Genomic DNA, 13554 nt, shown 5'->3' with positions numbered 1-13554 from the left:
CTAACCTGTCGCGCCTCTCTGGTAACTAACCTTCTGTCGCGCCTTCTCTGGTAACTAACCTTCTGTCGCGTCTCTCTGGTAACTAACCTTCTGTCGCCTCTCTGGTAACTAACCTGTCGCTGTCTCTCTGGTAACTAACCTGTCGCGCCTCTCTGGTAACTAACCTTCTGTCGCGTCTTCTGGTAACTAACCTTCTGTCGCGTCTTCTCTGGTAACTAACTTTCTGTCGCTGGCTCTCTCTGGTAACTAACCTTCTGTCGCTCTCTCTGGTAACTAGCCGCTTGTCGCGTTCTCTGGTAAATAGCCTTCTGTCGCCTCTCTGGTAACTAGCCGCTTGTCGCGTTTCTCTGGTAACTAACCGCTCTGTCGCTCTCTCTCTGGTAACTAGCCGTCTGTCGCGTCTTTCTGGTAACGCCGCCTGTCGCCGCGTCTCTGGTAACGCCGCCTCTGTCACGTTTCTGGTAACGCCGCCTGTCGCGTTTCTCTGGTAACGCCCGCTGTCGCGTCTTCTGGTGACGCCGCCTTCCGCGTTTCTGGTGACGCCGCCGTCTGTCGCGTTTCTCTGGTGACGCCGCGTTCGTCGCGCCTTCTGGTGACGCCGCCGCCTGTCGCGTCTTCTGGTGACGCCGCCTGTCGCGTTTCTGGTGACGCTGCCGTCCTGTCGGTTTCTCTGGTAACTAGCGCTTGTCGCGTTTTCTGGTAACTAGCCGCCTTCTCGCGTCTTCTGGTAACGCTGCCGCTCGTCGCGTTCTGGTAACTAACCGCTTATCGCATCGCTCTGGTAACTAACCGCCTGTCCCGCTTCTCTGGTAACTAACCGCCTGTCGCTCCTTCTCTGGTAACTGACCTTCTGTCGCCTCTTTGGTAACTAACCTGTCGCGTCTCTCTGGTAACTAACCTTCTGTCGCGTCTTCTGGTAACTAACCTTCTGTCGCCTCTCTGGTAACTGAGCAGTCTGTCGCGTCTTCTGGTGACGCCGCAGTCTGTCGCTCTCTCTGGTAACTAACCTTCTGTCGCCTTCTGGTAACTAACCTTCTGTCGCGTCTTCTGGTATCTAGCCGCTCTGTCGCGTCTTTCTGGTAACCAGCCGCTTGTCGCCTTCTCTGGTAAATAGCCTTCTGTCGCCTCTCTGGTAACTAGCCGCCTGTCGCGTCTCTCTGGTAACTAACCGCCTGTCGCGTCTTCTCTGGTAACTAGCCGCCTGTCGCGTCTCTGGTAACTAGCCGCCTGTCGCCTCTCTGGTAACTAGCCGCTGTCGCTGTCTCTGGTAACGCCGCCGTCTGTCGCCTTCTGGTTAACTAGCTCTGTCGCGTTCTCTGGTAACGCCGCCGTCTGTCGCGTCTCTGGTAACTAACCTTCTGTCGCGTCTTCTGGTACCTGACCTTCTGTTGCGCCTCTCTGGTAACTGACCGTCTGTCGCGTTTCTGGTAACTGTGGGTCTGTCGCGTCTGGTAACGCCGCCGTCTGTCGCGTCTCTGGTAACGCCGCCTCTGTCGCGTTCTCTGGTAACGCCGCCTTCTGTCGCGTTTCTGGTGACGCCGCCTGTCGCGTCTCCTGGTGACGCCGCCGCTGTCGCGTCTCTCTGGTGACGCCGCCTGTCGCGTCTCTCTGGTGACGCCGCCGTGTCGCATCTCTCTGGTAACTAACCTTCTGTCGCTCTCTCTGGTAACTAACCTTCTGTCGCGGTTCTCTGGTAACTAACCGCTGTCGCGCTCTCTGGTAACTAGCCGCCTGTCGCGTCTCTCTGGTAACTAGCCGTCTGTCGCGTCTCTCTGGTAACTAGCTGTCTGTCGTGTCTCTCTGGTAACTAGCCGCCTGTCGCGTTTTTCTGGTAACTAGCCGCCTGTCGCTGTTCTGGTGACGCCGCCGACTGTCGCGTCTCTCTGGTAACTAACCGTCTGTCGCGTCTCTCTGGTAACTAACCTTCTGTCGAATCTCTCTGGTAACTAACCTGTCGCGTCTCTCTGGTAACTAACCTGTCGCGTCTCTCTGGTAACTAACCTTCTGTCGCGTCTCTCTGGTAACTAACCTTCTGTCGCGTTCTCTGGTAACTAACCTTCTGTCGCCTCTCTCTGGTAACTAACCTGTCGCCTCTCTGGTAACTAACCTGTCGCGCCTCTCTGGTAACTAACCTTCTGTCGCCTCTCTGGTAACTAACCTTCTGTCGCGTTTCTGGTAACTAACCTTCTGTCGCGTCTCTCTGGTAACTAACCTTCTGTCGCGTCTTCTGGTAACTAGCCGTTTGTCGCGTCTCTGGTAAATAGCCTTCTGTCGTCTCTGGTAACTAGCCGCTTGTCGCGTCTCTCTGGTAACTAACCGCCTGTCGCTTTCTTCTGGTAACCAGCCGCTTGTCGCGTTTCTCTGGTAACGCTGACGTCTGTCGCGTCTCTCTGGTAACGCCGCCGCTCTGTCACGTTTTCTGGTAACGCCGCTTCTGTCGCGTCTTTCTGGTAACGCCGCCGCCTGTCGCCTTCTGGTGACGCCGCCGTCTGTCGTTCTTCTGGTGACGCCGCTCCTGTCGCCTTCTGGTGACGCCGCGTCTGTCGCGTCTCTCTCTGGTGACGCCGCCGCTGTCGCGTCTTCTGGTGACGCCGCCGCTGTCGCGTTTTCTGGTGACGCCGCCGTCTGTCGGCTTTCTGGTAATTAGGCGCCTGTCGCGCCTCTCTGGTAACTAGCCGCCTGTCGCGCTCTCTGGTAACGTCGCCGCTCTGTCGCGCCTTCTGGTAACTAACCGCTTCATCGCCTCTCTGGTAACTAACCGCCTGTCCCGCCTCTCTGGTAACTAACCGCCTGTCGCGTCTCTCTGGTAACTGACCTTCTGTCGCTCTTTGGTAACTAACCTGTCGCTCTCGCTCTCTGGTAACTAACCTTCTGTCGCTCTCTCTGGTAACTAACCTTCTGTCGCGCCTCTCTGGTAACTAGCCGCCTGTCGCGTCTCTCTGGTGACGCCGCAGTCTGTCGCGTCTCTCTGGTAACTAACCTTCTGTCGCGCTCTCTGGTAACTAACCTTCTGTCGCTCTTCTGGTATCTCAGCCGTCTGTCGCGTCTCTCTGGTAACTAGCCGCTTGTCGCGTCTTCTCTGGTAAATAGCCTTCTGTCGCCTCTCTGGTAACTAGCCGTCTGTCGCGTCTTCTCTGGTAACTAACCGTCTGTCGCGTCTTTCTGGTAACTAGCCGCCTGTCGCTCTTTTCTGGTAACTAGCCGCTTGTCGCCTTTCTGGTAACTAGCCGCCTGTCGCGTTTTCTGGTAACGCCGCCTCGTCGCTCTCTGGTTAACTAGCCGCCTGTCGCGCTCTCTGGTAACGCTCGCCTGTCGCGTCTCTGGTAACTAACCTTCTGTCGCGTCTCTCTGGTACCTGACCTTCTGTCGCGTTCTCTGGTAACTGACCGCCTGTCGCGTCTCTCTGGTAACTGTGGGTCTGTCGCGTCTCTGGTAACGCCGCCCGTCTGTCGCGTTCTGGTAACGCCGCCGCTCTGTCGCGTTTTCTGGTAACGCCGCTTCGCTCGTCGCCTTCTGGTGACGCCGCCTCGTCGCGTCTCCTGGTGACGCCGCCTGTCGCGTTTCTCTGGTGACGCCGCTTGTCGCTCTTCTGGTGACGCCGCCGTCTGTCGCGTCTCTGGTAACTAACCTTCTGTCGCTCTCTCTGGTAACTAACCTTCTGTCGTGGTTCTCTGGTAACTAACCGTCTGTCGCGTCTCTCTGGTAACTAGCCGTCTGTCGCTCTCTCTCTGGTAACTAGCCGCTCTGTCGCGTCTCTCTGGTAACTAGCTGTCTGTCGTGTCTCTGGTAACTAGCCGCCTGTCGCCTTCTCTGGTAACTAGCCGCCTGTCGCGTCTTCTGGTGACGCCGCCGACTGTCGCGCTTTCTGGTAACTAGCCGCCTGTCGCGCGTCTCTTCTGGTGACGCCGCCGACTGTCGCGCCTTCTCTGGTAACTAGCCGCCTGTCGCGCTCTTCTGGTAACTAGCCGCCTGTCGCGTCTCTGGTAACTAGCTGTCTGTCGTGTCTCTCTGGTAACTAGCCGCCTGTCGCGTCTTCTGGTAACTCAGCCGCCTGTCGCGCTCTCTGGTGACGCCGCAGACTGTCGCGTCTCTCTGGTAACTAACCGTCTGTCGCGTCTCTCTGGTAACTAACCTTCTGTCGAATCTCTCTGGTAACTAACCTGTCGCGTCTCTCTGGTAACTAACCTGTCGCGTCTCTCTGGTAACTAACCTTCTGTCGCGTCTCTCTGGTAACTAACCTTCTGTCGCGTCTCTCTGGTAACTAACCTTCTGTCGCGTCTCTCTGGTAACTAACCTGTCGCGTCTCTCTGGTAACTAACCTGTCGCGTCTCTCTGGTAACTAACCTTCTGTCGCGTCTCTCTGGTAACTAACCTTCTGTCGCGTCTCTCTGGTAACTAGCCGCCTGTCGCGTCTCTCTGGTGACGTCGCAGTCTGTCGCGTCTCTCTGGTAACTAACCTTCTGTCGCGTCTCTCTGGTAACTAACCTTCTGTCGCGTCTCTCTGGTAACTAACCTTCTGTCGCGTCTCTCTGGTAACTAGCCGTTTGTCGCGTCTCTCTGGTAAATAGCCTTCTGTCGTCTCTCTGGTAACTAGCCGTCTGTCGCGTCTCTCTGGTAACTAACCGTCTGTCGCGTCTCTCTGGTAACTAGCCGCTCTGTCGCGTCTTTCTGGTAACGCCGCCGTCTGTCGCCTTTCTGGTAACGCCGCTTTGTCGCGTTTCTGGTAACGCCGCCGTTTGTCGCGTTTTCTGGTAACGCCGCCGTTTGTCGCCTTCTGGTGACGCCGCCGCCTGTCGCGTTTTCTCTGGTGACGCCGCCTGTCGCGTTTCTCTGGTGACGCCGCCGCTCGTCGCCTTTCTGGTGACGCCGCCTCTGTCGCGTCTCTTCTGGTGACGCCGCCGTCTGTCGCGTCTTCTTCTGGTGACGCTGCCTGTCGGCTCTCTGGTAACTAGGCGTCTGTCGCGTCTTCTGGTAACTAGCCGCCTGTCGCGTTCTCTGGTAACGCTGCTGCCTGTCGCGTCTTCTGGTAACTAACCGCTCTATCGCGTCTTCTCTGGTAACTAACCGCCTGTCCCGCCTCTCTGGTAACTAACCGCTCTGTCGCGTCTCTCTGGTAACTGACCTTCTGTCGCCTCTTTGGTAACTAACCTTCTGTCGCTCTCTCTGGTAACTAATCTTCTGTCGCCTTCTCTGGTAACTAGCCGCTGTCGCGCTCTCTGGTAACTAGCCTTCTGTCGCCTCTCTGGTAACTGACCGCCTGTCGCGTCTTCTCTGGTAACTAGCCTTCTGTCGCTCTCTCTGGTAACTAGCCGTCTGTCGCGTCTCTCTGGTAACTAGCTGTCTGTCGCGTCTCTCTGGTAACTAGCCATCTGTCGCGCTTTCTGGTAACTAGCCGCCTGTCGCGTCTCTCTGATGACGCCGCCGACTGTCGCGTCTCTCTGGTAACTAACCTTCTGTCGCGCCTTCTCTGGTAACTAACCTGTCGCGTCTCTCTGGTAACTAACCTGTCGCGTCTCTCTGGTAACTAACCTTCTGTCGCGTCTCTCTGGTAACTAACCTTTGTCGCTGTCTCTCTGGTAACTAGCCGTCTGTCGCGTCTCTGGTGACGCCGCAGTCTGTCGCGTCTCTCTGGTAACTAACCTTCTGTCGCGTCTCTGGTAACTAACCTTCTGTCGCGTCTTCTGGTATCTAGCCGTCTGTCGCGTCTCTCTGGTAACTAGCCGCTTGTCGCGTCTCTCTGGTAAATAGCCTTCTGTCGCTCTCTCTGGTAACTAGCCGTCTGTCGCGTCTCTCTGGTAACTAACCGCCTGTCGCGCTCTCTGGTAACTAGCCGCCTGTCGCGTCTCTTCTGGTAACTAGCCGCCTGTTGCGTCTCTCTGGTACCAGCCGCCTGTCGCGTTCTGGTAACGCCGCCTGTCGTCGCCTTCTCTGGTTAACTAGCCGCCTGTCGCCTTCTCTGGTAACGCCGCTTTGTCGCGTCTCTGGTAACTAACCTTCTGTCGCGTCTCTCTGGTACCTGACCTTCTGTCGCTGTCTCTCTGGTAACTGACCGTATGTCGCGCCTTTCTGGTAACTGTCCGTCTGTCGCGCCTTCTGGTAACGCCGCCGTCTGTCGCGTTCTGGTAACGCCGCCTGTCTGTCGCGTTCTCTGGTAACGCGCTGCCTGTCGCGCGTTCTTCTGGTGACGCCGCTCTGTCGCGTTTCCCTGGTGACGCCGCCGTCTGTCGCGTTTTCTGGTGACGCCGCTCTGTCGCGCTTCTCTGGTGACGCCGCCTCTGTCGCGTCTCTCTGGTAACTAACCTTCTGTCGCGTCTCTCTGGTAAATAACCTTCTGTCGTGGTTCTCTGGTAACTAACCGTCTGTCGCGTCTCTCTGGTAACTAGCCGTCTGTCGCGTCTTCTCTGGTAACTAGCCGCCTGTCGCGTCTCTCTGGTAACTAGCTGTCTGTCGTGTCTCTCTCTGGTAACTAGCCGCCTGTCGCCTTCTGGTAACTAGCCGCCTGTCGCCTTCTCTGGTGACGCCGCCGACTGTCGCGTCTCTCTGGTAACTAACCGTCTGTCGCTGCCTCTCTGGTAACTAACCTTCTGTCGAATCTCTCTGGTAACTAACCTGTCGCTGCCTCTCTGGTAACTAACCTGTCGCGCCTCTCTGGTAACTAACCTTCTGTCGCGTCTCTCTGGTAACTAACCTTCTGTCGCGCTCTCTGGTAACTAACCTTCTGTCGCGTCTCTCTGGTAACTAACCTGTCGCTGTCTCTCTGGTAACTAACCTGTCGCGTCTCTGGTAACTAACCTTCTGTCGCCTTCTCTGGTACCTAACCTTCTGTCGCGTCTCTCTGGTAACTAGCCGTCTGTCGCGTCTCTCTGGTGACGCCGCAGTCTGTCGCGTCTCTCTGGTAACTAACCTTCTGTCGCGTCTCTCTGGTAACTAACCTTCTGTCGCCTCTCTGGTAACTAACCTTCTGTCGCGTCTCTCTCTCTGGTAACTAGCCGTTTGTCGCGTCTTCTGGTAAATAGCCTTCTGTCGCCTCTCTGGTAACTAGCCGCCTGTCGCGTCTTCTCTGGTAACTAACCGTCTGTCGCGTCTTCTGGTAACTAGCCGCTCTGTCGCGTCTCTTCTGGTAACGCCGCCGTTTCGCTCTCTCTGGTAACGCCGCCTTCGTCGCGTCTGGTAACGCTGCCGCCTGTCGCGTCTCTCTGTAACCCCTTCAGCCGCCTGTCGCGCTTCTGGTAACGCCGCCTGTCTGTCGCTCTCTGGTAACTAACCTTCTGTCGCCTCTCTGGTAACTGACCTTCTGTCGCGTCTCTCTGGTAACTGACCGCTTGTCGCGTCTCTCTGGTAACTGACCGCCTGTCGCTCTGGTAACGCCGCCTGTCGCGTCTCTGGTAACGTCGCCGTCTGTCGCGTTCTGGTAACGCCGCCCTGTCGCGTTTCTGGTAACGCCGCCGTCGTCGCGTTTCTGGTAACGCCGCCTGTCGCGTTTCTGGTGACGCCGCGTCTGTCGCGTTTTCTCTGGTGACGCTGCCGTCGCGCGTCTCTGGTGACGCCGCCTGTCGCGTTCTTCTGGTGACGCCGCCGCCTGTCGCGTCTCTCTGGTGACGCCGCTGTCTGTCGGGCTCTCTGGTAACTAGGCGCTCTGTCGCGTCTCTCTGGTAACTAGCCGCCTGTCGCGTCTCTGGTAACGCCGCCGCCTGTCGCGCTCTCTGGTAACTAACCGCCTGTCGCGTCTTCTGGTAACTAACCGCTGTCCTGCCTCTTTGGTAACTAACCGCCTGTCGCGTCTCTCTGGTAACTGACCTTATGTCGCCTCTTTGGTAACTAACCTTCTGTCGCCTCTCTGGTAACTAATCTTCTGTCGCGCTTCTCTGGTAACCAGCCGCCTGTCGCGCTTCTCTGGTAACTAGCCTTCTGTCGCCTCTCTCTGGTAACTGACCGCCTGTCGCTATCTCTGGTAACTAGCCTTCTGTCGTCTCTCTGGTAACTAGCCGTCTGTCGCGTCTCTGGTAACTAGCTGTCTGTCGCGTCTCTCTGGTAACTAGCCGTCTGTCGCGTCTCTCTGGTAACTAGCCGCCTGTCGCGTTCTCTGATGACGCCGCCGATTGTCGCCTTCTCTGGTAACTAACCTTCTGTCGCGTCTCTCTGGTAACTAACCTGTCGCGTCTCTCTGGTAACTAACCTGTCGCGTCTCTCTGGTAACTAACCTTCTGTCGCGTCTCTCTGGTAACTAACCTTCTGTTGCGCCTCTCTGGTAACTAGCCGTCTGTCGCGTCTCTCTGGTGACGCCGCAGTCTGTCGCGTCTCTCTGGTAACTAACCTTCTGTCGCGCCTCTCTGGTAACTAACCTTCTGTCGCTCTCTCTGGTATCTAGCCGCCTGTCGCGTCTCTCTGGTAACTAGCCGTTTGTCGCGTCTCTCTGGTAAATAGCCTTCTGTCGCTCTCTCTGGTAACTAGCCGCCTGTCGCGTCTCTCTGGTAACTAACCGCCTGTCGCGCCTTCTTGGTAACTAGCCGCCTGTCGCCTTCTCTGGTAACTAGCCGCCTGTCGCGTTTCTCTGGTAACTAGCCGCCTGTCGCGTTTCTGGTAACGCCGCCGTCTGTCGTCGTCTTCTGGTTAACTAGCCGCCTGTCGCGTCTCTCTGGTAACGCCGCCGTCTGTCGCGTCTCTGGTAACTAACCTTCTGTCGCCTCTCTGGTACCTGACCTTCTGTCGCGTCTCTGGTAACTGACCGCCTGTCGCGTCTCTCTGGTAACTGTCCGCCTGTCGCGTTCTGGTAACGCCGCCGTCTGTCGCGTTTTCTGGTAACGCCGCTCCTGTCGCGTTTTTCTGGTGACGCCGCCCGTTTGTCGCGTTCCCTGGTGACGCCGCTCTGTCGCGTTTTCTGGTGACGCCGCCGCTGTCGCGTTTTCTGGTGACGCCGCTTCTGTCGCGTTTTCTGGTGACGCCGCCGCCTGTCGCCTCTCTCTGGTAACTAGGCGTCTGTCGCGTTTCTCTGGTAACCAGCCGCCTGTCGCCTTTTCTGGTAACGCCGCCGCTCGTCGCGCTCTCTCTGGTAACTAACCGCCTGTCGCTAGTCTCTCTGGTAACCAACCGCCTGTCCCGCCTCTCTGGTAACCAACCGCCTGTCGCGTCTCTCTGGTAACTGACCTTCTGTCGTCTCTCTGGTAACTGACCTTCTGTCGCCTCTCTGGTAACTAACCTTCTGTCGTCTCTCTGGTAACTAACCTTCTGTCGCGTCTCTCTGGTAACTAGCCGCCTGTCGCGTCTCTCTGGTAACTAGCCTTCTGTCGCCTCTCTCTGGTAACTGACCGTCTGTCGCGTCTCTCTGGTAACTAGCCTTCTGTCGCCTCTTCTGGTAACTAGCCGCTTGTCGCGTCTCTCTGGTAACTAGCTGTCTGTCGCGTTTCTCTGGTAACTAGCCGCCTGTCGCGTCTCTCTGGTAACTAGCCGCCTGTCGCGTCTCTCTGGTGACGCCGACTGTCGCGTCTCTCTGGTAACTAACCGCCTGTCGCGTCTCTCTGGTAACTAACCTTCTGTCGCGTCTCTCTGGTAACTAACCTGTCGCGTTCTCTGGTAACTAACCTGTCGCGCCTCTCTGGTAACTAACCTTCTGTCGCGTCTCTCTGGTAACTAACCTTCTGTCGCTTCTCTGGTAACTAGCCGCCTGTCGCGTTCTCTGGTGACGCCGCAGTCTGTCGCGCTTTCTGGTAACGCCGCCGTCTGTCGCGTTTTCTGGTGACGCCGCCTGTCGCGTTTCTGGTGACGCCGTTGTCGCGTTTTCTGGTGACGCCGCCGTCTGTCGCGTCTCTCTGGTGACGCTGTCTGTCGCCTCTTCTGGTAACTAGGCGTCTGTCGCATCTCTCTGGTAACTAGCCGCCTGTCGCTTCTCTCTGGTAACGCCGCCGTCTGTCGCGCCTTCTCTGGTAACTAACCGTCTGTCGCGTCTCTCTGGTAACTAACCGCCTGTCCCGCCTCTCTGGTAACTAACCGCCTGTCGCGCCTCTCTGGTAACTGACCTTCTGTCGCCTCTCTGGTAACTGACCTTCTGTCGCCTCTCTGGTAACTAACCTTCTGTCGCTCTCTCTGGTAACTAACCTTCTGTCGCTCTCTGGTAACTAGCCGTCTGTCGCGTCTCTCTGGTAACTAGCCTTCTGTCGTCTCTCTGGTAACTGACCGTCTGTCGCGTCTCTCTGGTAACTAGCCTTCTGTCGTCTCTCTGGTAACTAACCTTCTGTCGCGTCTCTCTGGTAACTAACCTTCTGTCGCGTCTCTCTGGTATCTAGCCGTCTGTCGCGTCTCTCTGGTAACTAGCCGTTTGTCGCGTCTCTCTGGTAAATAGCCTTCTGTCGTCTCTCTGGTAACTAGCCGTCTGTCGTGTCTCTCTGGTAACTAACCGTCTGTCGCGTCTCTCTGGTAACTAACCGTCTGTCGCGTCTCTCTGGCTACCTGACATGATGACTCCTTGCTGTCCCCAGTCCACCTGGCCATGCTGCTGCTCCAGTTTCAACTGGCCTGGGCCCTAGGACCATGTCCCAGGACTACCTGACATGATGACTCCTTGCTGTCCCCAGTCCACCTGGCCATGCTGCTGCTCCAGTTTCAACTGTTCTGCCTTACTATTATTCAACCATGCTGGTCATTTATGAACATTTGAACATCTTGGCCACGTTCTGTTATAATCTCCACCCGGCACAGCCAGAAGAGGACTGGCCACCCCACATATGCTCTCTCTAATTCTCTCTTTCTTTCTCTCTCTCTCGGAGGACCTGAGCCCTAGGACCGTGCCCCAGGACTACCTGACATGATGACTCCTTGCTGTCCCCAGTCCACCTGGCCATGCTGCTGCTCCAGTTTCAACTGTTCTGCCTTATTATTATTCGACCATGCTGGTCATTTATGAACATTTGAACATCTTGGTCATGTTCTGTTATAATCTCTACCCGGCACAGCCAGAAGAGGACTGGCCACCCCACATAGCCTGGTTCCTCTCTAGGTTTCTTCCTAGGTTTTGGCCTTTCTAGGGAGTTTTTCCTAGCCACCGTGCTTTTACACCTGCATTGTTTGCTGTTTGGGGTTTTAGGCTGGGTTTCTGTACAGCACTTTGAGATATCAGCTGATGTACGAAGGGCTATATAAATAAATTTGATTTGATTTGATTTTGATTTGGTAACTAGCCGTCTGTCGCGTCTCTCTGGTAACGTCGCCGTCTGTCGCGTCTCTCTGGTAACTAGCCGTCTGTCGCGTTTCTGGTAACGCCGCCTGTCGCGTCTCTGGTAACTAGCCGCCTGTCGCGCCTTCTGGTAACGCCGCCGTCTGTCGCGTCTCTGGTAACTAACCTTCTGTCGCGTCTCTTTGGTAACTGACCTTCTGTCGCGCTTTCTGGTAACTGACCGCCTGTCGCGTCTCTCTGGTAACTGACCGCTTGTCGCGTCTCTGGTAACGCTGCCGTTTGTCGCGTTTCTGGTAACGCCGCTGTCGCGTTTTCTGGTAACGCCGCCGCTGTCGCGTTTTCTAGTAACGCCGCCGTCTGTCGCGCTTCTTCTGGTAACGCCGCCGCCTGTCGCGTTTTCTTCTGGTGACGTCGCCGCCTGTCGCGTTTTCTGGTGACGCCGCTGCCTGTCGCCATCTTCTCTCTGGTGACGCCGCCTGTCGCGTCTCTCTGGTGACGCCGCCAGTCTGTCGCGTTTCTGGTAACTAACCTTCTGTCGCGTTCTCTGGTAACTGACCTTCTGTCGCCTCTCTGGTAACTGACCGCCTGTCGCGCTTCTGGTAACTGACCGCCTGTCGCGTCTCTGGTAACGCCGCCGTCTGTCGCGTTTCTGGTAACGTCGCCGCTGTCGCGTTTGGTAACGCCGCCCGTGTCGCGTTCTGGTAACGCCGCTGTCGCGTTCTGGTAACGCCGCCGTTGTCGCGTCTCTTTCTGGTGACGCCGCCCTGTCGCGTTTCTCTGTGACGCTGCCGCCTCGTCGCGTTTCTCTGGTGACGCCGCTGTCGTCGCGTTTCTCTGGTGACGCCGCCTCTGTCGCCTTCTGGTAACAGGCGTCTGTCGCCGTTTCTGGTAACTAGCCGCCTGTCGCGTCTTTCTGGTAACGCCGTCTGTCGCCTTTCTGGTAACTAACCGCCTGTCGCGTCTCTCTGGTAACTAACCGCCTGTCCTCCTTCTGGTAACTAACCGCCTGTCGCGTCTTCTGGTAACTAGCCGCCTGTCGCGCTCTCTCTGGTAACTAGCCTTCTGTCGCTCTCTTCTGGTAACTGACCGCTGTCGCGTTCTCTGGTAACTAGCCTTCTGTCGCCTCTCTGGTAATTCAGCCGCCTGTCGCGTCTCTCTGGTAACTAACCTTCTGTCGCGTCTCTCTGGTAACTAACCTTCTGTCGCGTCTCTCTGGTAACTAACCTTCTGTCGCCTTCTGGTAACTAACCGTCTGTCGCGTCTCTCTGGTAACTAACCTTCTGTCGTGGTCTCTCTGGTAACGCCGCTGTCTGTCGCTCTTCTGGTAACGCCGCCTCTGTCGCCTTCTCTGGTGACGCCGCCCGCCTGTCGCGTCTCTTCTGGTAACTAGCCGCCTGTCGCTTCTTTGTAACGCCGCTTCTGTCGCGTCTCTGGTAACTAGCCGCCTGTCGCGTCTCTCTGGTAACGCCGCCGTCTCGTCGCGTCTCTGGTAACTAACCTTCTGTCGCTGGCGTCTCTGGTAACTGACCTTCTGTCGCGTCTCTCTGGTAACTGACCGTCTGTCGCGCTCTCTGGTAACTGACCGTCTGTCGCGTCTCTGGTAACGCCGCCGTCTGTCGCGTTTCTGGTAACGCTGCCTGTCGCGTCTCTGGTAACGCCGCCCCGTTCGTCGCGTTCTAGTAACGCGCCGCTCGTCGCGTTCTTCTGGTAACGCCGCCTGTCGCGTTTCTCTGGTGACGCTTCTGTCGCGTTCTCTGGTGACGCCGCTTGTCGCGTCTCTCTGGTGACGCTGCCTGTCGCGTCTTTCTGGTGACGCCGCCGCCTGTCGCGTCTCTGGTAACTAACCTTCTGTCGCGTCTCTCTGGTAACTGACCTTCTGTCGCGTCTCTCTGGTAACTGACCGTCTGTCGCGTCTCTCTGGTAACTGACCGCCTGTCGCGTCTTCTGGTAACGCCGCCGCTGTCGCGTTTCTGGTAACGCCGCCTGTCGCGTTCTGGTAACGCGGCCGCCTGTCGCGTTTCTGGTAACGCCGCCGTCTGTCGCGTTTCTCTGGTAACGCCGCCGTCGTCGCGTTTCTGGTGACGCCGCCGCTGTCGCTTTTCTGGTGACGCCGCCTGTCGCGTTTTCTGGTGACGCCGCCGTTTGTCGCTCTCTCTGGTGACGCCGCCGCTCGTCGCTTCTCTGGTAATTCAGGCGCCTGTCGCGTTCTGGTAACCAGCCGCCTGTCGCGTCTTCTGGTAACGCCGCCGCCTGTCGCGTCTTCTCTGGTAACTAACCGCCTGTCGCGTCTCTCTGGTAACTAACCGTCTGTCCTGTCTTCTGGTAACTAACCGCCTGTCGCGTCTCTGGTAACCAGCCGCCTGTCGCGTCTCTCTGGTAACTAGCCT

General features: G+C 57.0%; 1 protein-coding gene across 1 annotated transcript in view; it reads right to left on the bottom strand.

The window, feature by feature from the left end:
• Positions 1-2312: 2312 nt before the first annotated feature.
• The window catches only part of LOC135568878 (trichohyalin-like), a 29534-nt gene continuing 18292 nt past the window's right edge, over positions 2313-13554 (bottom strand). Inside the window, exons 8-11 of the mRNA XM_065015654.1 lie at positions 13097-13348; positions 11750-12023; positions 11417-11656; positions 2313-2636 (exon numbers count right to left, since the gene is read on the bottom strand). Of these exons, the coding sequence (XP_064871726.1) occupies positions 2313-2636; positions 11417-11656; positions 11750-12023; positions 13097-13348 (1090 nt within the window). The remainder of the gene's footprint in view (positions 2637-11416; positions 11657-11749; positions 12024-13096; positions 13349-13554) is intronic.

The sequence above is a fragment of the Oncorhynchus nerka genome, unplaced genomic scaffold, assembly GCF_034236695.1.
Source record: "Oncorhynchus nerka isolate Pitt River unplaced genomic scaffold, Oner_Uvic_2.0 unplaced_scaffold_1364, whole genome shotgun sequence".
NCBI classification, from domain to species: Eukaryota; Metazoa; Chordata; class Actinopteri; order Salmoniformes; family Salmonidae; genus Oncorhynchus; species Oncorhynchus nerka.
Note: the sequence above shows the minus strand (reverse complement) of the source record. Positions and strands in the feature narration are given on the sequence as shown.